At 45.7% G+C, this 25,785-nt stretch overlaps 1 protein-coding gene across 1 annotated transcript in view; it reads right to left on the minus strand.

Annotated features, from left to right (window-relative positions):
* The window catches only part of LOC115468266 (cytoplasmic FMR1-interacting protein 1), a 129,621-nt gene that overhangs the window by 63,525 nt on the left and 40,311 nt on the right, over nucleotides 1-25,785 (minus strand). The window contains exons 11-15 of the mRNA XM_030199840.1: nucleotides 25,233-25,350; nucleotides 23,088-23,210; nucleotides 21,202-21,327; nucleotides 15,202-15,368; nucleotides 11,661-11,808 (exon numbers count right to left, since the gene is read on the minus strand). Of these exons, the coding sequence (XP_030055700.1) occupies nucleotides 11,661-11,808; nucleotides 15,202-15,368; nucleotides 21,202-21,327; nucleotides 23,088-23,210; nucleotides 25,233-25,350 (682 nt within the window). The remainder of the gene's footprint in view (nucleotides 1-11,660; nucleotides 11,809-15,201; nucleotides 15,369-21,201; nucleotides 21,328-23,087; nucleotides 23,211-25,232; nucleotides 25,351-25,785) is intronic.

Genomic DNA, 25,785 nt, shown 5'->3' on the forward strand with positions numbered 1-25,785 from the left:
TGTGATAGTACAGGACTTAAGCCAAGTTTCCGTAACAAAAACCAAGCCTAGATCTGGTTCCTGGATAGACATACAAATGGGTTGCCTTGTTATTTACAGATCTGGCGTTAAAGTAAAAGCAAAGAACAGTAGTTGGGGGAACCTGAATCAAAATTGACTGAATCTTGCTGAATTGGCCTTAAATATTGATAATTTTTACCAGAACCTCCTAATCTAAATAATGTGTTAAGAGGTATGTTCCCCAGAATTGTTTCAGTTGTTTCCTCTGTTTTTGATCTTGTTGACCACTCACTACTTCACTGCCATCTTCACTCTATTGGAATTACTAGTACCGTTCTAACTTGGTTCTCTGGTTATCTATCTGGCCAATCCTATCAGCTCACCCTTAACCGTGCTCTAACTTCTACATCCCCCCCTCACTCAGGTGTTTCACAGGGCTCTATTCTGGCTTCTACTCTTTTCAACATCTTCCTTGCGCCTCTTCTCACCATCATTCAAGGAGGACCATTCCTGTACACCTTTCTGTTATGCTGGTGACATTCAGATTTTCTGCCAGATTTCTGACACTCTGTGCATCACTCGTCTCAATGACAGTCTCTCTCACATCTCTTCCTGGCTGAAATCCAATCTTATTTCTGAACACCTCTAAATGTAAATATATTCTCTTCTCTACTACTGGTAATCTCTGTTCCCCTGCACCTTCTATTGAAGGCCACCTTCTCCCTTTTAGAGATTCTATTAAAATATTGAGTGTCGCCTTTGACTCTAAACTCACTTTTCAACCTCAGATAGATTATGTTATTTATGCTTCATTCATCCAGTCCCACCTCAATTCTTGTCTATCTCAGGTATCCTTATGAGTTAAGGCTAATCTTCTTTTCCTGAATGAAACAAAATGCGAATCTATTCTCTTCCCTTATTCCTGTGGAATACATGTTCCCCCCTCCTTCGTTAGGTGATCTTCCTCTCCCCTTTAAATGCACTGTCAAAATTCTCGGTGTTATCTTCGACTCTGACCTCTCATTCAAACCTCAAACTGATACAGTTCACTGGTCTTCTTTTTGCTCTTTGTCGACTTCCCGTCTTTCTAGCAACCTCTCTCAATTCTTTGATCTTGGCCCTATTCCTCTCTCATTTAGACCACTGTAATTCTCTTTATGCTGGCCTTCTCCTACACTCTCTCAAGCGCCTACAGTTAGTTCAATCAATGGCCATTAAACTTCTTTACAAAGCATGTAGATTTCACCATGTTACACCTCTTCTTTTCGCTGAAAGGGTATGATACATACCTGTAGCAGTTGTTCTCCGAGGACAGCAGGCTGATTGTTCTCACGACTGGGTTGACGTCCGCGGCAGCCCCCACCAACCGGAAAAAGCTTCGCGGGACGGTCGGCACGCAGGGCACGCCCACCGCGCATGCGCGGCCGTCTTCCCGCCCGTGCGCGACCGCTCCCGCCAGTTGAATGACAAGCAATAAAGTATGAAACACAACTCCAAAGGGGAGGAGGGAGGGAAGGTGAGAACAATCAGCCTGCTGTCCTCGGAGAACAACTGCTACAGGTATGTATCATACCCTTTCTCCGAGGACAAGCAGGCTGCTTGTTCTCACGACTGGGGTATCCCTAGCTCTCAGGCTCACTCAAAACAATAACCCAGGTCAATTTAACCTCGCAACGGCGAGGGTACAACAGAAATTGACCTACGAAGAACAACTAACTGAGAGTGCAGCCTGACCAGAATAAATTCGGGTCCTGGAGGGTGGAGTTGGATTTACACCCCAAACAGATTCTGCAGCACCGACTGCCCGAACCGACTGTCGCGTCGGGTATCCTGCTGGAGGCAGTAATGAGATGTGAATGTGTGGACAGATGACCACGTCGCAGCCTTGCAGATCTCTTCAATAGTGGCTGACTTCAAGTGGGCCACCGACGCTGCCATGGCTCTGACACTATGAGCCGTGACATGACCCTCAAGAGTCAGCCCAGCCTGGGCGTAAGTGAAGGAAATGCAATCTGCTAGCCAATTAGAGATGGTGCGTTTCCCGACAGCGACCCCTAGCCTGTTAGGGTCGAAAGAAATAAACAATTGGGCGGACTGTCTGTGGGGCTGTGTCCGCTCCAAGTAGAAGGCCAATGCTCTCTTGCAGTCCAATGTGTGCAACTGACGTTCAGCAGGGCGGGTATGCGGCCTGGGGAAGAATGTTGGCAAGACAATTGACTGGTTAAGATGGAACTCCGACACCACCTTCGGCAGGAACTTTGGGTGAGTGCGGAGCACTACTCTGTTGTGATGAAATTTGGTATATGGAGCATGAGCTACTAGGGCTTGAAGCTCACTGACCCTACGAGCTGAAGTAACTGCCACCAGGAAAATGACCTTCCAGGTCAAGTACTTCAGATGGCAGGTATTCAGTGGCTCAAAAGGAGGTTTCATCAGCTGGGTGAGGACGACGTTGAGATCCCATGACACAGTAGGAGGCTTGATAGGGGGCTTTGACAAAAGCAAGCCTCTCATGAATCGAACGACTAAAGGCTCTCCAGAGATGGCTTTACCTTCCACACGATAATGGTAAGCACTAATCGCACTAAGGTGATTCCTTACTGAGTTGGTCTTGAGGCCAGACTCTGATAAGTGCAGAAGGTATTCAAGCAGGTTCTGTGCAGGGCAAGAACGAGGTTCTAGGGCCATGCTCTCACACCACACGACAAACCTCCTCCACTTGAAAAAGTAACTCTTTTTAGTGGAATCCTTCCTAGAGGCAAGCAAGACCCGGGAGACACCCTCAGACAGACCCAACGCAGTGAAGTCTACGCCCTCAACATCCAGGCCGTGAGAGCCAGAGACTGAAGGTTGGGGTGCAGCAACGCTCCGTCGTTCTGCGAAATGAGAGTCGGAAAACACTCCAATCTCCACGGTTCTTCGGAGGACAACTCCAGAAGAAGAGGGAACCAGATCTGACGGGGCCAAAAGGGCGCTATCAGAATCATGGTGCCGCGGTCTTGCTTGAGCTTCAGTAAGGTCTTCCCCACCAAAGGTATGGGAGGATAAGCATACAGGAGGCCGGTCCCCCAATGGAGGAGAAAGGCATCCGACGCTAGCCTGCCGTGTGCCTGAAGTCTGGAACAGAACAGAGGCAGCTTGTGGTTGGTCTGAGAGGCGAAAAGGTCCACCGAGGGGGTGCCCCACGCTCGGAAGATCTTGCGTACCACTCTGGCATGGAGCGACCACTCGTGCGGTTGCATGACTCTGCTCAGTCTGTCGGCCAGACTGTTGTTTACGCCTGCCAGGTATGTGGCTTGGAGGAGCATGCCGAACCGACACGCCCAACGCCACATCCCGACGGCCTCCTGGCACAGGGGGCGAGATCCGGTGCCCCCCTGCTTGTTGACGTAATACATTGCAACCTGATTGTCTGTCCGAATTTGGATAATTTGACAGGACAGCCGATCTCTGAAAGCCTTCAGTGCGTTCCAGATCGCTCGGAGCTCCAGGAGGTTGATCTGCAGATCCTTTTCCTGGAGGGACCACAGACCCTGAGTGTGGAGCCCATCGACATGGGCTCCCCACCCCAGGCGAGATGCATCCGTCGTCAGCACTTTCGTGGGCTGCGGAACTTGGAATGGACGTCCCAGGGTCAAATTGGTCCGGATGGTCCACCAGAGCAGTGAAGTGCGACAACTGGTGGAGAGGCGGATGACATCTTCTAGATTCCCGGTGGCTTGGAACCACTGGGAAGCTAGGGTCCATTGAGCAGATCTCATGTGAAGACGAGCCATGGGAGTCACATGAACTGTGGAGGCCATATGACCCAGAAGTCTCAACATCTGCCGAGCTGTGATCTGCTGAGACGCTCTGGTCTGCGAAGCCAGGGCCAAGAGATTGGTGGCCCTCGCTTCGGGAAGGTAGGCCTGAGCCGTCTGGGAATTCAGCAGCGCTCCTATGAATTCCAGAGACTGAGTTGGCTGGAGATGGGACTTTGGGTAATTTATCACAAACCCCAGCAGCTCCAGAAGTTGAATAGTGCACTGCATGGACCGGAGGGCTCCTGCCTCCGAGGTGTTCTTGACCAGCCAATCGTCGAGATATGGGAACACGTGCACTCCCAGCTTGCGTAGGTAGGCCGCTACCACCACGAGGCACTTTGTAAACACTCGTGGGGCAGAGGCGAGCCCAAAGGGCAGCACACAATACTGAAAGTGCCGTGCGCCCAGGCGGAATCTGAGATACTGTCTGTGAGCTGGCAGTATCGGGATGTGAGTGTATGCGTCCTTTAAATCCAGGGAACATAGCCAATCGTTTTTCTGAATCATTGGCAGAAGGGTGCCCAAGGAAAGCATCCTGAACTTTTCTTTGACCAGGAATTTGTTCAGGCCTCTCAGGTCTAGGATGGGACGCATCCCCCCTGTTTTCTTTTCCACAAGGAAGTACCTGGAATAGAATCCCTGCCCTTCCTGCCCGGGTGGTACGGGCTCGACCGCATTGGCGCTGAGAAGGGCGGAGAGTTCCTCTGCAAGTACCTGCTTGTGATGGGAGCTGAAAGACTGAGCTCCTGGAGGACAATTTGGAGGCAGGGAGGCCAAATTCAGGGCGTATCCGCACCGCACTATTTGGAGAACCCACTGGTCGGAGGTTATGAGAGGCCACCTTTGGTGAAAAAATTTTAACCTCCCTCCGACCGGCAGATCGTCCGGTACGGACACTTGTAGGGCGGCTATGTTCCCGTGGATCCAGTCAAAAGCCCGTCCCCGGCTTTTGCTGTGGAGGCGCAGGGGGCTGCTTAGGCGCACGCTGTTGACGAGAACGAGCGCGCTGGGGCTGTCCCTGTGCCTGACGAGGCCTTCGGGCCGGCTGGTTGTACCTACGCTTTGCAAAAGAATAGGGTGCAGCCTGCCGCACCCGGGAAAAACGCCCACCCGTGGGGGCGGGTGCTGAAGGCGCCCGGTGGGAGAGCTTGTCGAGAGCGGTTTCCCGCTGATGCAGTTGGTCCACCATCTGCTCGACCTTCTCACCGAAAATGTTATCCCCCCGGCAAGGGACGTCGGCCAGTCTCTGCTGGGTGCGGTTGTCCAGGTCAGAGGCACGCAGCCATGAGAGCCTGCGCATCACTATACCTTGGGCCGCAGCACGAGATGCCACGTCACAGGTGTCAAAAATCCCCCTGGACAGGAACTTTCTGCACGCCTTCAGCTGCCTGACCACCTCCTGATAAGGCCTGGACTGCTCCGGCGGGAGCTTATCGACCAGGTCCGCCAGCTGTTGCACATTGGTCCGCATGTGGATGCTCATATAGAGCAGGTACGATTGGATGCGGGTCACGAGCATGGAGGACTGGTAGGCCTTCCTCCCAAATGAGTCCAGAGTGCGAGACTCCCGCCCCGGGGGCGCCGAGGCGGTATCCCTCGAACTCCGTGCCCTCTTGAGAGCAGAATCCACGACCGCTGAGTCATGGGGCAACTGGGGCCGCATGAGCTCTGGGTCAGAGTGGATCCTGTACTGGGACTCTGCTTTCTTGGGAATGGTGGGATTAGTTAATGGTCGCACCCAGTTCCGGAGCAGCGTCTCCTTCAGGACATTGTGCAGCGGTACCGTGGAGGACTCTCTAGGTGGTGATGGATAGTCGAGGACCTCGAGCATCTCGGCCCTCGGCTCTTCCACAGAGACCACGGGAAAGGGAATGCTTATAGACATATCCCGCACAAAGGAGGCAAAGGAGAGACTCTCAGGGGGTGAGAGCTTCCTCTCCGGTGACGGCGTGGGGTCCGAGGGAAGGCCCGTAGACTCCTCTGAGGAGAAATATCTCGGGTCCTCCTCTTCCCCCCACGAGTCCTCATCCTCGGTATCGGACATTAGCTCATGTAGCTGAGTCCGGTACCGGGCCCGGCTCGACGTCGAGGCACCGAGGCCTCGGTGTCGTCGAGCGGTGGACTCCCGCGCCGGCGGGGACGGAGCTCCCTCCATCGACGTCGACGGGGACTCCACCTGCGTGGCTGTCGAGACCGGCACCGCAAGCGGCGGCGGTGTCGACTGCCCCGGCGCCGGGCTAGAGCTCGCCGGCGCCACAGTCATCGGCGCCGAGGGCGCAAGCACCCCCGGCGCCGGCACAGCCTGGCGCATCAGCCCTTCCAGGAGCCCCGGAAGGATGGCTCTGAGGCACTCGTCCAGGCCCGCTGCCGAGAAAGGCGGTGGGGCCGGCAAGGGGTGTCGGTGCCAGAAGCTGCTGGGGGCCAGGAGACGGCACCGAGGTGCCGGAACCCCGACGCGTCGGTACCCTCCACCACCGACGGAGATCTCTCCTCTCTGTGATGACGCTTCGGCGTCGACACCTCTTCAGGCACCGAGGGCTCCCGGTGACGGCGCTTCTTGTCCTTCTTCCGGTGCACGTCACCGGTGCCGGAGGGCATGGAGGAGGAGGAGGTCGATCCCCCTCGGTCTCGAGGTACCGGGTCCGACAGGGTTCGGTCCCGTGGCTCACGAGTTGAGGGAGTGACCGGGGCCGACTGCCCACGCGGTCTCTCTACCCCACTCTCGCCGGCGGACCGGCGGGCCGACGGGACCTGTTCTCCTGGGGTCGCTGCCATCGGTGCCGATGTCTCGGGCATCGATACCGGTACCGAAGAACCGGCCTTCGATACCGATGCCGTCGAGGTCGACGTCGAGGGGCCGGCGCAAGTTCCAAAAAGACGGTCCCGCAGAACTTGCCTCGCAACCTGAGTCCGTTTCCGGAGACCGAGACACAAAGCACACGACTTGAGATTGTGCTCCGGCCCGAGGCACTGGAGGCACCAAGCGTGGGTGTCGGTCTGCGAGATCGGCCGGCCGCAGCGACCACACTTTTTAAATCCACTCGGGACCTTCGAGGACATCGACGGAAAAATCGCGTCGGCGAAGTCAAAGTCGGCAATGGTGGCTAAAATCACACCACGAAAATTGAAACCGACCGAGCGGCCACTAGGCCGCAACGAGGCGTCCCCGCTAGAAAGCGAGGGAAAAAGGAGGAGCGCGTGCTCCACACGCGCAAAATTCTTTTTTTTTTTTTTTTTTTTTTTTTTTTTTTGGATAACAAACGAAACTGAAAGAAGAAGAGGCCAAAAAGGCCAAGAGCGACGACCCGCGTAAACGCGGTCGAAAATTCCGGCGGCTGAAACGAGAGAGTTGCAAAAACACGACTCTCTCAGTCGCGGGAAAAAAGTAACTGGCGGGAGCGGTCGCGCACGGGCGGGAAGACGGCCGCGCATGCGCGGTGGGCGTGCCCTGCGTGCCGACCGTCCCGCGAAGCTTTTTCCGGTTGGTGGGGGCTGCCGCGGACGTCAACCCAGTCGTGAGAACAAGCAGCCTGCTTGTCCTCGGAGAACATTGGCTTCCTTTATCAGCACTTACACACTTCAAAATTCTAACTCTAGTGTTCAAGTCTAAGCTCTTCTCTGCCCTATCCTCGCTCTTAAATCTTCTTATTCCATACACACCTTTACGTTTTCTTCACGCAGCAGATCACAACCTTCTCACCTTCCCCTCCCCTATACAGATCTAACAACCACCTGTAACACTGCTTTCAGCTACCTTGGTCCCAAACTTTGGCATAACCTCCCATCCAGCATCCGTAATCAACCCGACCTTTAAATGAGCCCTGAAGACCCATCTGTCCTCCTTGACTTTTCCCTCTTCCTCATGAGGTTTGTTTTTTGTTCCTTTAATATATACAGAGGCTTTGTCTGGATTATACTTGTTTTTTAAACTCTGTTTTTATTGTGCATTTTATGTTTTGTTAATATTAATCGTTCTTTTAGGTAGATTTTATATTTTGTAAACTGCTTTATGCCTTTGGTTAGGCCGCAGCGGTATATCTAGTCTATGAAATTATGCTGGCCTCTTAAGTTCCTTTAAATTGCAACTTATTCAGTCCACTGCAGTCAAACTTTTACATAATGCTCACAAGTTTTGATAATGTCACCCCCCCCCTTCACTCAGAACACTGGCTTCCTGTTATTCTTTTGCTTTACAAGTCCCGCCTTCCCTCAGCTCCATCCTACCTAAACAATCTCCTTATCCCTACACTCCCTTGCACTGTCTCCCCTCTACTGACAACAATCTTCTGACTTTACTGCCCTCTCAATCCTTTGTTTTAACATCTCCCGGGACTCTGCCATAAGATATTTGGGACCTAAGCTTTGGAATGACTTAGCCTTACATATCAGAAACCAACCTGCTAGAGGAAGTGACGTCACCCGACTGAATGACTGCACAGTCACTGGGCTCCCTTAAGTACTGTGACAATTAGTTACAATAAGCACTCCCAGACATATTGAATCGTAGATAAACAGGTTAAAAACCTGCTGAGTTGCGGTGAGATTTGATAGTGGGCAAAAAAAACGAGACCTCATCTTGAGTATTACATTCAATTCTGGTCAAAATATCTAAATAAAAGATACAGCAGAATTAGAAATGGTTGGTTCAAAGAGCGACCAAAATGATAAAGGGGATGGAACTCCTCTCCTATGAGGAAAGGCTAAAGACTTTAGGGCTCTTTAGCTTGGAAAAGAGACGGCTAAGGGGGAATACGATTCAGGTCTACAAAATTCTGAGTGGTGTAAAACAAGTGAATCAATTTTTTAGTCTTTCAAAAAGTACAAAGATTAGGAGACACTCAATGAAGTTACATGGAAATACTTTTAAAACAAATAGGAGGAAATATTTTTTCATTCAACAAATAGTTGAGCTCTGGAACTCATTGCCAGATGTGTTAACGTAGCTGTCTAGGGAGCATAAAAACTTTTGGCTTTAGTGAGCCATTTACTATCAGAATTGTGGCATTTCTTCGCATTTTGGCTTTCAGAATGTTGCATTTCGAGTTCCTGATGAAGATCTTTCAAAACTCTGCATTGTGGAACTTGTTATGAAATTGGCGATAGAGGAAAGTTTGAAACAACTGGTGATCATGGATCATTATTAAAAAACTGAGAGACACTGAGAGAAGTTTAAACCCGTTGGGTGCGGTGCACACACCCGACAGCATTAAGTTAAGTGTGCCTTCATCCATTTAGAGTGCAATACCACAGTTTGGGAATGTATATCATATGATTAAATCAGTGTAAATCTGTGTGATAAATCTCTGAAGAGAATCGCCTGCATGGAGACAAGATAAAATATAGCAACACACTATATGATATTACATGAATAACACATATGCGTACATGTAGGCAGGTTTATGTACAGTGGTGGAAATAAGTATTTGATCCCTTGCTGATTTTGTAAGTTTGCCCACTGACAAAGACATGAGCAGCCCATAATTGAAGGGTAGGTTATTGGTAACAGTGAGAGATAGCACATCACAAATTAAATCCGGAAAATCACATTGTGGAAAGTATATGAATTTATTTGCATTCTGCAGAGGGAAATAAGTATTTAATCCCTCTGGCAAACAAGACCTAATACTTGGTGGCAAAACCCTTGTTGGCAAGCACAGCGGTCAGACGTCTTCTGTAGTTGATGATGAGGTTTGCACACATGTCAGGAGGAATTTTGGTCCACTCCTCTTTGCAGATCATCTCTAAATCATTAAGAGTTCTGGGCTGTCGCTTGGCAACTCGCAGCTTCAGCTCCCTCCATAAGTTTTCAATGGGATTAAGGTCTGGTGACTGGCTAGGCCACTCCATGACCCTAATGTGCTTCTTCCTGAGCCACTCCTTTGTTGCCTTGGCTGTATGTTTTGGGTCATTGTCGTGCTGGAAGACCCAGTCACGACCCATTTTAAGGCCCTGGCGGAGGGAAGGAGGTTGTCACTCAGAATTGTACGGTACATGGCCCCATCCATTCTCCCATTGATGCGGTGAAGTAGTCCTGTGCCCTTAGCAGAGAAACACCCCCAAAACATAACATTTCCACCTCCATGCTTGACAGTGGGGACGGTGTTCTTTGGGTCATAGGCAGCATTTCTCTTCCTCCAAACACGGCGAGTTGAGTTCATGCCAAAGAGCTCAATTTTTGTCTCATCTGACCACAGCACCTTCTCCCAATCACTCTCGGCATCATCCAGGTGTTCACTGGCAAACTTCAGACGGGCCGTCACATGTGCCTTCCGGAGCAGGGGGACCTTGCGGGCACTGCAGGATTGCAATCCGTTATGTCGTAATGTGTTACCAATGGTTTTCGTGGTGACAGTGGTCCCAGCTGCCTTGAGATCATTGACAAGTTCCCCCCTTGTAGTTGTAGGCTGATTTCTAACCTTCCTCATGATCAAGGATACCCCATGAGGTGAGATTTTGCGTGGAGCCCCAGATCTTTGTCGATTGACAGTCATTTTGTACTTCTTCCATTTTCTTACTATGGCACCAACAGTTGTCTCCTTCTCGCCCAGCGTCTTACTGATGGTTTTGTAGCCCATTCCAGCCTTGTGCAGGTGTATGATCTTGTCCCTGACATCCTTAGACAGCTCCTTGCTCTTGGCCATTTTGTAGAGGTTAGAGTCTGACTGATTCACTGAGTCTGTGGACAGGTGTCTTTCATACAGGTGACCATTGCCGACAGCTGTCTGTCATGCAGGTAACGAGTTGATTTGGAGCATCTACCTGGTCTGTAGGGGCCAGATCTCTTACTGGTTGGTGGGGGATCAAATACTTATTTCCCTCTGCAGAATGCAAATAAATTCATATACTTTCCACAATGTGATTTTCCGGATTTAATTTGTGATGTGCTATCTCTCACTGTTACCAATAACCTACCCTTCAATTATGGGCTGCTCATGTCTTTGTCAGTGGGCACACTTACAAAATCAGCAAGGGATCAAATACTTATTTCCACCACTGTATGTATATAGAGAGGTGTATACTCGATAGTATCTGATAACATACTAATATACAGAAACAATTATTTCATTATTGTATACACGTACATAACAATAATAACTTAAGAACAGTTTCAGGCTGACTTCTAAGATAGAGAGTTTAGTTTTGAAATATATTTCTAGAACTTGTGATAAATAATAAGTGATGAGAGGGAATATATCCCTGTGAGTAGTGAGAATAAGATTTATTGAGAATGTGAGAGGATAGACCTTGAAGTGTATAATTTGAAAAATTTCTTTAGGTGATTATTTACCATGCTGAATTTGGGAGCACTGGTTTTGTTTGCTCACGTCATATTTAAAATTTTGGAGACGTTCGATGATCGAGAAACTTGTCCACCCTTAAGAGCAGATATTACTTGAGTACTGATTCGCTTGGGTGAGTTAACACTCTGAGAATCTCTCCTTCACTTATAACATTTTTTTTTTCATATTTTGGATTTTTGGTTTATATTCTTCGAAGTCAGTCTTCTCATAGTTCTCTTTAAGTTAGTGTTCTGGTTTGCGTTTTATTGTAATAATCTCTACCAGAGAGATAGTTGGGAATTACATTGAGTAGTTAGGCCTAAATTTACAGCATAACGTTTAAGCACCTAAATTCAGAAACATTTTCAGCTAAAAACTTTAAATTTGGCTGAAAATAGGGCAAATTTAGGAGACAACTAGGAGCCCAGCTATTTTTGATAATCGGACTCCATATTTTCAGGCTTATTTTGAAATAAACAACCCAGTGAAAAGCTGGTTTATCAACATTTTTTTTAAAAACTGTAAATCTTAGAAACAGATGACACAAATGCTGTGAAAATAGCAAAAGAGGCAATACCTGGGTACTGGAGGGTCCCACTGCCCGTCTAGGAACTTTGATGTCAAAGCCAGTCTTGGGATCTTTTTCTCCTTTGAGTGCTGGGTCATTAAATGGTTCGTGACCTGCCTCCCAGTCACAAACTGTCTTTCTAATAGCCTGAAGAACACTAATGCAGAATAAAATTAATAATAAGTAGTAATCTCAACAATAACACTGACATCTTCATTCAGCTTCTAAGACATCCATGTTTATTCATAAAGAGGGGTCTCACTGTAAAGATACCTAGGTGCTTATTTTATAAAGGCATCCTATCTATGTACCTTTATACACAGATTCCCTGAAAACTCACACAGAAAGGCCCCGATGCTCAAACCTCCGGCCACTGTTCCGAATAGCGCCGTAAAAATAGTGCTAGAACAGTGCAGAAGAACAACACCTGTATATCACAGAGGCCATGAAAAGGTGCAAACCAGACATATTTCTAGTTTTCATTTTAATATAGCTGGGAGCAGACTTAAGAGTTGCAAGACAGCTATAAATGAGTTTTTTTCTGAAAGCTACCCTTCTAAGGCCGTGGTTTGACATTTGGCCTATGCTAACTTGTGATAAGTTGCTGGTCAGCAATTAAGAGCCAGAGACTCCTATGACTAAGGACGTGTGCAGTATCCAGATAAACAATCAAAAGGAGAAGTAAGTGGGTGTGGGTAAAACTATAGCTTTAGCGAGAGGGTGGGGGGCCGTAACAAGGTAATTTTACCCATTATCTAATGAAAACTTACATGACATTTTGAAAAGTTTGCCCCTATGGCTTGTTACATGTAGGTTTTTTTATTTTTGTTACATTAGTACCCTGCGCTTTCCCACTCATGGCAGGCTCAATGCGGCTTACATGGGGCAATGGAGGGTTAAGTGACTTGCCCAGAGTCACAAGGAGCTGCCTGTGCCTGAAGTGGGAATCGAACTCAGTTCCCCAGGACCAAAGTCCACCACCCTAACCACTAGGCCACTCCTCCACTGTTGCTACTATTTGAGATTCTACATGGAATGTTGCTATTCCACTAGAAGTCGGCCCTTGCAGATCACCAATGTGGCCGCACAGGACATCAGACTCACAGAAACAGAAGCCTGCGCAGCCTTCTACATGGAATGTTGCTAGTGGAATAGCAACATTCCATGTAGAATCTCCAATAGTAGCAACATTCCATGTAGAATCTCCAATGGTATCTATTTTATTTTTGTTACATTTGTACCCTGCGCTTTCCCACTCATGGCAGGCTCAATGCAGCTTACATGGGGCAATGGAGGGTTAAGTGACTTGCCCAGAGTCACAAGGAGCTGCCTGTGCCTGAAGTGGGAATCGAACTCAGTTCCTCAGTTCCCCAGGACCAAAGTCCACCACCCTAACCACTAGGCCACTCCTCCACTGTTGCTACTATTGGAGATTCTACATGGAATGTTGCTATTCCACTAGAAGTCGGCCCTTGCAGATCACCAATGTGGCCGCGCAGGCTTCTGCATGGAATGTTGCTAGTGGAATAGCAACATTCCATGTAGAATCTCCAATGGTATCTATTTTAGTTTTGTTACATTTGTACCCTGCGCTTTCCCACTCATGGCAGACTCAATGCAGCTTCCATGGGGCAATGGAGGGTTAAGTGACTTGCCCAGAGTCACAAGGAGCTGCCTGTGCCTGAAGTGGGAATCGAACTCAGTTCCTCAGTTCCCCAGGACCAAAGTCCACCACCCTAACCACTAGGCCACTCCTCCACTGTTGCTACTATTGGAGATTCTACATGGAATGTTGCTATTCCACTAGAAGTCGGCCCTTGCAGATCACCAATGTGGCCGCGTAGGCTTCTGCATGGAATGTTGCTAGTGGAATAGCAACATTCCATGTAGAATCTCCAATAGTAGCAACATTCCATGTAGAATCTCCAATAGTATCTATTTTAGTTTTGTTACATTTGTACCCTGCGCTTTCCCACTCATGGCAGACTCAATGCGGCTTCCATGGGGCAATGGAGGGTTAAGTGACTTGCCCAGAGTCACAAGGAGCTGCCTGTGCCAGGAATCGAACTCAGTTCCTCAGGACCAAAGTCCACCACCCTAACCACTAGGCCACTCCATTCCTAAAGGGTAAGGGGTAAAGGGTCATGCATTTCATATACCAGCTTTCTGTGGTACATTTATTACATGCAGGTACTTTCTCTGTCCCTAACTGGCTCAATTTTTTTTTGTACCTGGGGCACTGAGGGTTAAGTGACTTGCCCAGTGTCACAAGCAGCTGCAGCGGGAATCGAACCCAGGTTCTTAGCCGACTGCACTAACCACTCGACTACTCCTCCACTCCACTGTGGAAAGAGCTACAACTATTTTAAATTTTCCCTTACTTAGGGCACAAGACTACATTTCAGTACTATATTACTCTCACAAGGAAAAGTGCTGTGACCTATTCAATTTTCAGCTAAGTTACAGAGTTGCTTTTAAAGAAGAGGAATTTGTGGGGGTTCCCTTAAAACATAAAAAACTTTTTTGTCCATGTGAGTCGTATATATACAATCTTGATCACCCACAGCTCGAAGTGGGATTCTTAATACTTTCTGAAGACTCTCCAGATGCTCCAGTGTAGTCTACACGCGTCAACCTTTTCCTACATGAGCACGCAGTCTTGGAATACATTACCGCACAACCTAAGAATGATAAACGAACAAGCCTCCTTCCGTAAACTACTAAAGACTCACCTGTTTGAACAAACTTACGGAAAGAGCCAAAACACATAGAGACCACACTCACTGTTCACCAATGCAATACACATCCACTTCTGACCCCTCATCCCGTTATCCAGTCAATCATACATTTATTCACGGAACTATGTACACCATATGTCTTGGTGTCTAACAATGCCCTCTTTCCCATTGTCTCCTTCTAATGTTTCTATGTTGATGTCCCATTGTTATATTCCCAATGATATTCGAATGTCTCGCACAACTCTGTTCAATGTAATCCATAACCTAGTTGTAACAAATGTATTTCTATTATTCATGTCTTATTGTAAGCCACACTGAGCCCGCAAATAGGTGGGAAAATGTGGGATACAAATGCAATAAATAAATAAATAAATATTTATCCCCCTTCTTTTTTTTTCCTTGTAGGGTCTTTGTGGTTAACATTGCTATATGTTTTACAAATATTACCCACTCCCACCCCAATGGCCCAATCAACAAGAAATTCCGCAAGATGTCTGGACGCTTATGACCTTTTTGCGGGATTTCTTTTTGATTGGACCATTGGGGTAGGAGTGGGTAATATTTGTAAAACACTGTTGACCATTTATATTCTGCTTGTGTATTGTTTCCTTTTTAGCGTTTCGGTCTTAACAAAAATAATTTAAACATAAATAAGAAGAATTTGTATTTGATTAACTATACGGACAAGTTTTCTGTTTGTTTCACTAGAAAAAGTCATTGAAGTTGATACTGCAATGGAACAAAAACCACACATTCAAAAAGAAAGTTAATTTCTTCAAGGAGAACAATGAAATGTGAAAGCAAATTCTAACCTCTGAATGACATTCTTCTTTTTCTTGATAGCTTGTCTTAATGGTTCTCGGAGTGTGACCTGGGCAAAGTCTTGCAGAGCAGCATAAATGGTATGGCGGATTGCATGATTGAAAACACTTTCCATCCTACCCATTAGCACCTGGAGCCCCTTGATCATGGCAATAACCTGCAGAAAATCAGACCACATTTTCATGTGAATACAAACGTGATTAAGAAGTGAGAAACAGACGGTAAGTGGCAGGGCATCTCTTGTTTTGTCTGTACACTGAAAAGAAGAATGAAGAAAATTTACATTGGTGAAAATAGTTGATGCTGCATGCGGACGCCAGTTCACAATAATTTTATTTATTTTGTTTCATTTGTATCCCACATTTTCCCACCTATTTGCAGGCTCAATGTGGCTTACACAATACCGTAAAGGCGTTCGCCTAGTCTGGTAGAAAAACAAATACAAGGTGATAAGAGTTGATTATAGATACATGTGGATAGGTACAATGGGGATAGAGGAGAGGAAGGTTAAATAGTGTCCATTATTATGGGGATCGAGGAGAGGAGATTGTGTAGTGTCTAATGCGATCTTGGGTTTTGCTGTGTTGCAGTGTGTAGATGGTTATGTTGGGTCGGTGGGGAATGCCTTTTTGAACAGGTTGGTTTTTAATGCTTTCCTGAAATTTAGGTGGTCATATGTGGTTTTCACAGCTTTTGGTAGTGCGTTCCATAGTTGTGTGCTTAAGTAGGAGAAGCTGGATGCGTAGACTGCTATGTATTTAAGTCCTTTGCAGTTTGGGTAGCGAAGGTTTAGGTATGTTCGGGATGATTTGGTTATGTTTCTGAGTGGAAGGTCTATAAGGTCTGTCATGTAACCTGGGATTTGGCCATAGATGATTTTGTGGACCAGGGTGCAGATTTTGAAAGTGATGCGCTCTTTGATTGGAAGCCAGTGCAGTTTTTCTCAGAGGGGTTTGGCACTGTCGAATCGTGATTTGCCAAATATCAGTCTGGCTGCCGTGTTCCGGGCGGTCTGAAGTTTCTTTGTGAGCTGTTCTTTGCATTTTTATTTATTGCATTTGTATCCCACATTTTCCCATCTCTTTGCAGGCTCAATGTGGCTGAGAAAATAGACATTTAGTATTGGAAAAGGATCTTGGGTAACATGATAATAATAAAGCATGATAGTAATATAACAAGCAAATATCATAAGGCAGTACTGGATATATGTGTAGGAGTTCACATTTGTTGATCTTTGTGGTATGCCTTGTCAAAGAGATGGGTCTTCAGTAGTTTGCAGAAGTTAGTTAATTCATAGATCGTTTTTAAGTTGCGTGGCAGCGCGTTCCAGAGTTGTGTGCTCAAGTAGGAAAAGGTTGACGCATGCGTTAGTTTGTATTTTAGACCTTTGCAGTTAGGGAAGTGAAGATTAAGGAATGTGCGGGATGATTTTTTAGCGTTCCTGGGTGGTAAGTCTATCAGGTCTGACATGTAGGCTGGGGCATTTCCGTGGATGATTTTGTGAGCTAGGGTACATATTTGAACGTGATGCGTCCTTTAAGTGCTTTTCTCGTAGGGGTTTAGCACTTTCATATTTTGTTTTACTGAATATTTTTTATTTTATTATTTTTGTTACATTTGTACCCCACGCTTTCCCATTCATGGCAGGCTCAATTCGGCGGGCAATGGAGGGTTAAGTGACTTGCCCAGAGTAACAAGGAGCTGCCTGTGCCAGGAATCAAACTCAGTTCCTCAGTTCCCCAGGACCAAAGTCCACCACCCTAACCACTAGGCCACTCCTCAAATATGAGTCTAGCTGCAGTGTTCTGGGCTGTCTGAAGTTTCTTGATTATTTGCTCTTTGCAGCCAGCATAGAGTGCGTTGCAATAGTCTAGATGGCTGAGTACCATTGATTGTACCAGATTACAGAAGATTTTCCTTGGGAAGAAAGGTCTTACTCTTTTTAATTTCCACATTGAGTGGAACATCTTCTTGGTTGTGTTTTTCGCGTGATTCTCAAGTGTTAGGTGTCGATCAATGGTAACTCCAAGAATTTTTAGGGTGTCCGAAATTGGAAGATTCAGTTTTGGTGTGTTAAGGTGGTGAATCTGTTCGTGTTATGTTGAGAGGTGAGTATTAGGCATTGGGTTTTTTCTGCATTGAGTTTCAACTGAAATGCATCCGCCCATGAATGCATGATATGTAGATTCTGGTTGATGTCATTGGAAATTTCCTTTAAATCTTGTATGGGTTGAGGTTTTGGTTTGATAGTAGTTTGGCCAAGGGTATCATCATTAAGTTGAATAAGGTCGGTGAGAGGGGGGGGATCCCTGTGGAACTCCGAATTCAGGTATCCATGTGGCTGATGTAGTCGAATTAGATGTCACTTGGTATGATCGTGTGGTTAGGAACCCCTTGAACCAATTGAGAACTTTGCCTCCAATTCCGAAGTACTCTAGGATATGTAGTAGTATTCCATGATCAACCATGTCGAAGGCGCTGGACATGTCAAATTGCAGGAGTAGTATGTTCTTGCCAGTTGCAATCAATTGTTTGAATTTAGTCATAAGAGTGACTAGTACTGTTTCAGTACTGTGGTTAGACCGAAATCCTGACTGGGAGTCGTGTAGTATTGAGAATTTGTTTAAATAGTTTGTGAGTTGTTTGGTCACCATTCCTTCCGTTAGTTTGGTTATTAAGGGGATGGATGCTACTGGCCTGTAGTTGGTTAGCTCACTAGCACTTTTCTTTGCGTCTCTGGGTATAGGGATGAGCAGAATGTTTCCTTTCTCCTTCGGGAAAAGACCATTTTGTAACATATAGTTCAAATGATTCATTAGGTCTCTTACAAATTGTTGAGGGGCAGATGTCATAAGGTTGTTCGGGCATATGCCTAATTTGCAATGAGATTTGGCGAATCTTTTGAGCGTTTGGGAGATGAGATCCTCCGATAGTATTTCGAAGTTGGTCCAGGTTCTGTCTGCTAGGTATACACCAGAGTCTGGATCTAGACAGTCAAGGATATCGGCCTAATCAATGGTGCTGACAGGTATTTTAAGTAGCAGTTTTACGATTTTCTCATTGAAGTATCTCGTGAGATTGTCTGCTCCTGGTGTATCTTTGCTGTTGGTTGTGACTGGTGTGATATCTAGTAGTTGATTCATGAGTTGGAAGAGTTTATGTGTGTCCTTGCAGTTTGGTCCAATTTTAGTTTTGTAATATAATCTTTTAGTTTGTCTTATGGTGTATTTATATTTTCTTTGAAGTTGTTTCCAGGCATTAAATGTGGGGTCGTCTTTCTTTTTATTCCACGCATGTTCTAACCTTCTAACTTGTGTTTTAAGTTTTTTCAGTTCTTCATTGAACCATGGTATTGAGTTCTTTCTGTGTGAGGTTCTGGTTTGAGTTGGGGCTATATTGTCTAATATTAATCTACATCTTTCCTCCCATTCTATGAGAAATTGGTTTGTATCTGCCTTTATTGTCCATCCGTTGTGGTAGATCTGTTGCCAGAATATTACCGGCTCTATTTTGCCTCTCGTGGTGTAGGTTTTTCGTTCTTGTTTGTTGAGTCTTTCGTTTGCCATTGGAAGAAGATGTGTGCTTTATAGTGGTCTGACCATGGTGCGGGTATCCATTTTGTATTTGTTAGTATAAGGTTTGAGTCAGAATCGAATTTGTATGTGATAATGTCTAGTGTGTGTCCTTTAGTGTGAGTTGGTTGTGTATTTGTTCCATGCAGATCCCATAGTTGTAAGAATTCTTTGCATTATTGGGTGCTTGTTGAGGTGATATCTTCAAAGTGCAGGTTGATGTCTCCTATTATGATAAGGTTTGAGGTAGAGACACAAGAGTTCGACATAAAGTCCATAAAGTGAGTTTGGGAATCTTGCCAGTTGCCTGGCGGTCTGTAGAGTAGGACTGCGTTAAGGTGTTCCTGCAAATTTGGGTGACTGATTCTTACCGAGGCGATTTCGAGTTGTGGCAGAATGGGTTCAGCTGTGGTTGTGATGGTGAACTCGGATTTGTATATTATGGCTATTCCTCCTCCTCTTTTTCTGTTTCTTGTCCAGTGGGTGATTTTGTATCCTGGTGGGCATAAATCTAAGATTATGGGGTCTTTAAGGTCGTGGATCCAGGTTTCAGTGATGAACAGGAGGTCAAGATTGTCTGTAGTGATCCAGTCTGTTATAATCTCTGTTTTATTTACTACTGATCTGGCGTTTACGTATCCCATTTGGATTGAGTGGTAAGGTTCGGTTTGGCATTGATGTGTTAATTGTTATTAGTTGCCTGTTTTCTTGGTATCTGGTTTTATTGTGTCCTTTTTTCCCTTTCTGTTGGTTATTTCCGTATGTATTTGTTTTTCCTTTTAGTTGGTTGTTGTTCTTGTGGTCTGGTGAGTTGTGAATGGGTTCTCTATAGGGTTTGTGTGCTGTGGGTAGATTGTTGTTTATGTTGGGAGTAGACCATGCATGGTAGATTAGGGGGAGCAGTTTGTTGGTGTTCATATTGGCTATGGTTCGTGGTGTTTGGTTGTGCTTGAAGGTAATTAGTGAATGAAAATTTGTATGAACATCAAGCAGTAACAACGTTAGGCAGTGTCAGTATCAAGCATTGTGAACATTAAGCAGTAAGTAAATGTAGTTTCAAGCAGTATCCGCATTAAGCAGTCTTAACATCAAGCGGTATCAACATTAAGCAGTATCAACAGCAAGCAGTGTCACACTAAGCAGTATCAACACTAAGCGGTATCTGCTTTAAGCAGTGTCAGCGTCGATCATTAGCAGCATTAAGTAGTGAGTGAATGTGATATATGTGGACAGTTCAACAATGCGGTAATATCTCTTGTAGTTTAGTGTATTAATTAATGTAGTTTTCTAACATTTAAAAGTTTCTATAGGAGTAGAGGATATACATGTCTCATGTGAGCGTAGACATTGCAATATTGTGTGACTATAGAGTAATTACAGGGGGTGATTCAGCATGCAACACAATACAGAGGTTTGCTGTGGAGCATTCCAAACTTCACAATTATCCTACTTAACTAGACACGATACTGACTAGAAAGTTATGTCAGGAGTTTAGTAAACTGCCACTCAAGAGTCCATCCTGGAGCATTCAAAACCACTCTAGCAGTATTCAGTCCTATAGTTCTGCATAATGCTCTGAGCTACACAAAAGCTCCCAGAAAGTGTCCAGGTTGGAAGTTAACAAACAGTTACACAATACAAACAGCACAAGTATACCCGTCAGGTCAGCTAACCAATTCAAGGCAGCCAAAATCCAGCATCCCATATAGATTCCGTTGCAGTAGTCTGCGTGGCTTAGTACCATTGATTGTATTAGGTTACGGAATGAGACCCTCGGGAGGAAAGGTTTTACTCGTTTAAGTTTCCACATTGAGTGGAACATTTTCTTTATTACGGAGTTCACTTGGCTTTCGAGCGTAAGATTGCGGTCGATTATGACGCCGAGTATTTTCAAGTTGTCTGATATAGAGAGAGGAGAGGAGGTGCGTTACATGTGTGAGAGAGGTGGCAGAGGCTACTACTACTACTACTATTTAGCATTTCTATAGCGCTACAAGGCATACGCAGCGCTGCACAAACATAGAAGAAAGACAGTCCATGCTCAAAGAGCTTACAATCTAATAGGCTGGGACCCGGGAGTGACCTGAAGCGCTTAGCTGCCTGCAGCAGCTCATCGCCACTGGCTAAAGGCTGCAGGCAGGCAGCAATCTCAACCAAGCCCAAGATAAAGAGTGCAGGAAGCTGCCTTTTGCAGACTGCACGCAGCAGACACAAGCATGATTGAAGCTATTGACTGGGCTGTGCAGCCTCACTCGCACATTCACTCTCTCTCTCTCACAGTCACTCTCACACACACTCTCTCAAACATACACTCTAAAAGGAAAACCTTACTAACGCCCGTTTGTGTCAGAAACGGGCCTTTTTTTTACTATTTTTATAATGTTTCTTTCAGTAACCGAAAAAGCAAAGCAATCCTACCTCCACTAGTGCAAACTTCTCTTCACTGCTATAATTGTATCGTGTTGCTCTTTCATATTCTTCAGCATTGTCTGGACAATCTTTGTTGGAGTACTTGTCAGTTGGATGCACGAGCTTCCATGAATACTGTAATTTATAGCAAAAGGAAAATGACAATAAGTAAAGCAGCAGATGCTCTCCGAGGACAGCAGAACACATTCTCACATTTGGGAGACACAGCCCTAGCCATAGACATTCCCCAGCAATCTAACTTTCAGAAGCTTTTAGGATCATTGAGTGTGACACACTTGCCGCCATTGCATGAAACCAGAGTCTAAAATACCAGCTGATAGAAAACAACTCCTAGGAGGGGAAGGCGGAGATGTGAGAACACCTGCTACAAGGTAACTTCACTTCTTCCGAGGACAAGCAGAACATCATATTATCAGATCTGGGAATTCCTAGCTACCAGATTGTCCGAAATAAAAGCAGCTTTGAACTCCGTCAGGTTTCTTAAAGGAGTGTATATAAGCTGGTAATTTATTCCACAGTTTAGGATCTGAAACAGAGAAAACAGATGCTCTGTATTCTACAACTGTATTGCATGAAATGAAGGAATATTTAGTAAATTATACGGGTGACCGTAAAGCTGATGTAAATATACACTAGATGAAATCAACAATTTTGAATTTTTTTTTTTTTTTTTGTTACATTTGTACCCCGCGCTTTCCCACTCATGGCAGGCTCTATGCGGCTTACATGGGGCAATGGAGGGTTAAGTGAGTTGCCCAGAGTCACAAGGAGCTGCCTGTGCCGGGAATCGAACTCAGTTCCTCAGTTCCCCAGGACCAAAGTCCACCACCCTAACCACTAGGCCCACTCCTCCACTCTATGGTTATCAGTCAATACTTTAAAAATCAGCATCAATACATCTTATAATGTATTTGAAATTCAATTGGAAACCAGTGCAAAGAAATCAAATCTGAACAAATTTTGACAATCCTTAAAGGGGACACAAGCTACTGCATTTTTTGCTATTTGTAAGGAGTTCAGAATCTGTTTAAATACACCTAAAGGTAAACTATCACAATACTTTGAACAACCGTCTTAAAGTTACTAGTAGTTAAATAATCTTTCAAACGCATTATGACTCTTTTTGGAAAAGCTGTGACCACAATTTTAACTTAGGTCCCAGGCATGACAGGCACCAGGAATGAGTGTCCATGAAGGATGTAGTATTGCCACTGGGAGTTTTTCAGGACACTGGAAGAAAAATAGCTGAAGCGAAATCAAATGGCAATTTTAATTTGAAAAAAGGAAAAAAACTTACCTGACCAGGTGCTCAGGGCCTAAGAGGACCAGGAAAGTTACAAAAAACAATGAAACTTGAAAAAAATGCTGAAAATTCTAATAAAAACTACGGGGAAGAAGGGAAACCTGATCCCACAAAGGAATGAAGAAGAAAACGCAGCAAAGGATGATCCTGACGGAAAAAAAAAACTATGTCAACTCAGCTCCGGGGTGGGGAGGGGGGAACAACATTGCCTGGTCCTGCGCTACAGCATGTGGGAACATGCACGCACATAAGCTTCTGAAAATTAGAACACTGCTGGGGACTGTATCTGCCAATGACTCCATCGGATGACATCACCCAGATGTGACAACACGGCGTCTGGCTTGTCCTCACAGAATGTATCAAACAAGGACAAAAGCATCCATTTAAAAGATAAGCACACTATACTAAATGTCTTATTACAAAAGATGAGAACTGAAAGAGAAAAAAATGAGTGAGAGAAAATGAGGACAAGGGCAAAAGCGAGCAGACAATTTGGTCAGATATATCAAGTCTGTTAGAGGTGACGGCATTTTTGCTAAATGCCATGCCTTTCATGTTCTACCACACATACCACTTCCATGACATGTGCACTCCACTGGGACAGAAGCTGCAGTCCTTGAAGAGACAAATCAAACAGTTTTCGATATTCAGCGTCACTTTTCTGAGCATCCTGACGGCCAGATCCAGTAACAACCTAAAACAAAGCACAATTTCAGTGATTATTTACAGCTTTTCATAAAATTCTACCTCAATAACAAATGCCATAATTTAGAAATCTAAGTAAAGGTTAGTCAGAAATACTCATTTCATTGTCATTTGCCTTTATGCCATTTCCATTCATTCCCACAAAGACTAAAATAAATGAGACCTGGCAGAAGACCTTCTCTACTGGATCCCAATCTTTCCATTTGCTTTTAACCTCCGGTTTCTGCCCAGTCAAGAAGCGGCAGAGGAGAGGCTTCTGGGTTAGCACTTAGTAGCTGCAAGGAGATTGTTGAGCGGCAGCCGGCAGGCAGCGTGTGGGAATCACTGCGAGCTGAGCCTGCGACCGGAATCGCTGTGCAGGAACACTGCTGCTGGGCAGGCCTGACCCCAAATTGGGTGGGCCCAGCCGGGCCCGCCCATTGCTACGCCCCTGAGGTACCTCATTTGTGTTGTGTTTTCCCTGTAAATGTTTTTATCAATTATCTGAATGTAAATTTTATTTTCTTTGACCCTTCCCAGCCCCGGGCCTTTTTTCTTTTTTAATTAAAAATAATATATCATTTACATGCAACATATTTAAGTGATGTACAACAGAACATATGAAATATGCATTGCACACAAATCATAAAACTATATACAACTATTAAAAAGGATGTAGGGGGCATCAAAGTTGTACCAGAACAATCATCTTCTCTTCCCTTTCACCATTCCCTCTCCTATCCACATCTGGCACCATCACCTTCCCTTCCCTTTCCTCTCCCTAATCCCCTCATCACCACCACCTTATCCCCTGACATAATCATGTTCTTTCCTCCCTGGCACCATTAATCTGTTCTTTCCTTCACCCTCCTCTCCTGCTGTAATCATCTTCTCTATCTCCAAACAATTACCTGGTTTTCCACATCTAGCTCCAGCCATCAAAAGAAATCAAACACGCAGCACATCCTATCTGCAATCATTTCCTGTTGGCATTCCTCTGGAGTCAGAACCACATAAAGTCTTAAGAGTATCTGCTGAATCCACATACTCAAACTTCAGAAGGAAGTCAGTGCAAATAAAATGTTCTGCCTGTTGACACATCCTTTCTCCCACCACTCCTGACCCAGACACAACGGTTCAGATATGGGAGTTAAACTGTCACCAGCAGCAACAGCATTGACTTATCCCCATCGTCTCTCTGCCAGCAACACACATTATATACCAGAATCCTCCCACATCATACTGATAAAGTTAGAGCTGTGGAGAAGCAGACCGCCAAAATTGTCCTTGTACGAATCATATTAATGTCTTCATACAGTAATATTTTTACCTCTTAAACTTTTCTCAGTCATTAAGAAAATGAAATATATATATTTTAATTTGACTTCAGCGCCAGCAGCGGGCAGGCAGGAACGGGGATCTTTCCTGCCTGCCACGAAGATTTCGTTAAACACAACCTGGGTGGATGAAGGAGGGGCAGGTGAGAGAGCAGGGTCGCTGGAGGGGGGGCAGGGGGAGAGCAGTGTCGCTGGGCATGGGTGGCTGCAAGGGGGCAGGGGGAGAGGAGGGTCGTAGGACATGGGTGGCTGGAGGGGGAAGGGGAGGGGAGGGTCGCAGGACATGGGTGGCTGGAGGGGGAAGGGGAGGGTCGGGTCGGTGGACATGGGTGGCTGCAAGGGGGCAGGGGGAGAGGAGGGTCGCAGGACATGGGTGGCTGGAGGGGGGGCAGGGGAGAGGAGGGTCGGTGGACATGGGTGGTTGCAGGGGGGGAGGGGAGGGTCGGTGGACATGGGTGGCTGCAGGGGGGGTGAGGGGGGTCCTAAGACCAGAAAGGTGGGGGTGGAAGGGGGGCCTCAGACCAGAAAGGGAGGGGGTGCACACACACTCTCTGTCTATCACACTCTCTCTCTCTCAAACATACACTCTGAGGAAAACCTTGCTAGTGCCCGTTTCATTTCTGACAGAAACGGGCCTTTTTTCACTAGTGAATAGATAAAAGGTAGTACTAGTAATGCATCAGTATCCCACACACCTCACTGTTACTGTAACGAGCCAGCTCTGAAATGAAGCGCATGTGGTCCTCCCTGATCTGGATCATCTGTTCACAAATGTTGTACTGGGGACTGCTGCTGGAGGAGGTGCACGTCCACCTACATAAGAAGTAACAATAAATCACAGCAAAATGAGGATCAACTCTCCTAGTCATTCTGCCCAGATGACGTGCTTTCTACTGCTTCTGGTTAACGTGCACATGAATTCATCACAATACTGGAAGGTTAAGAGGTTTTATTCACACTATTTTGAAGGTGGCACCTAAAGACATCAAATAAATGTAACACTATAGCATACCAGAAGTATTTTGCTATTTAAGCACAAAATTATTTACAGCAACTTGCAACTCTTCTAAGAGTCAGAAACACACTTTACAGAGCACATGAGATGCCATCAACAGGTGAACCAGCATTATAACTTTGACAAAAGCTTTTGGCAAATCACTTTTATATTCTGTTTTCTAAGGAAAGGGACAGTTTAGGTCCTATCCATACCAAATTTTCAAGTTGTGTTATGGGAGACATGAAGAATAA

Source organism: Microcaecilia unicolor, chromosome 4 (genome assembly GCF_901765095.1).
Source record: "Microcaecilia unicolor chromosome 4, aMicUni1.1, whole genome shotgun sequence".
Lineage (NCBI taxonomy): Eukaryota > Metazoa > Chordata > Amphibia > Gymnophiona > Siphonopidae > Microcaecilia > Microcaecilia unicolor.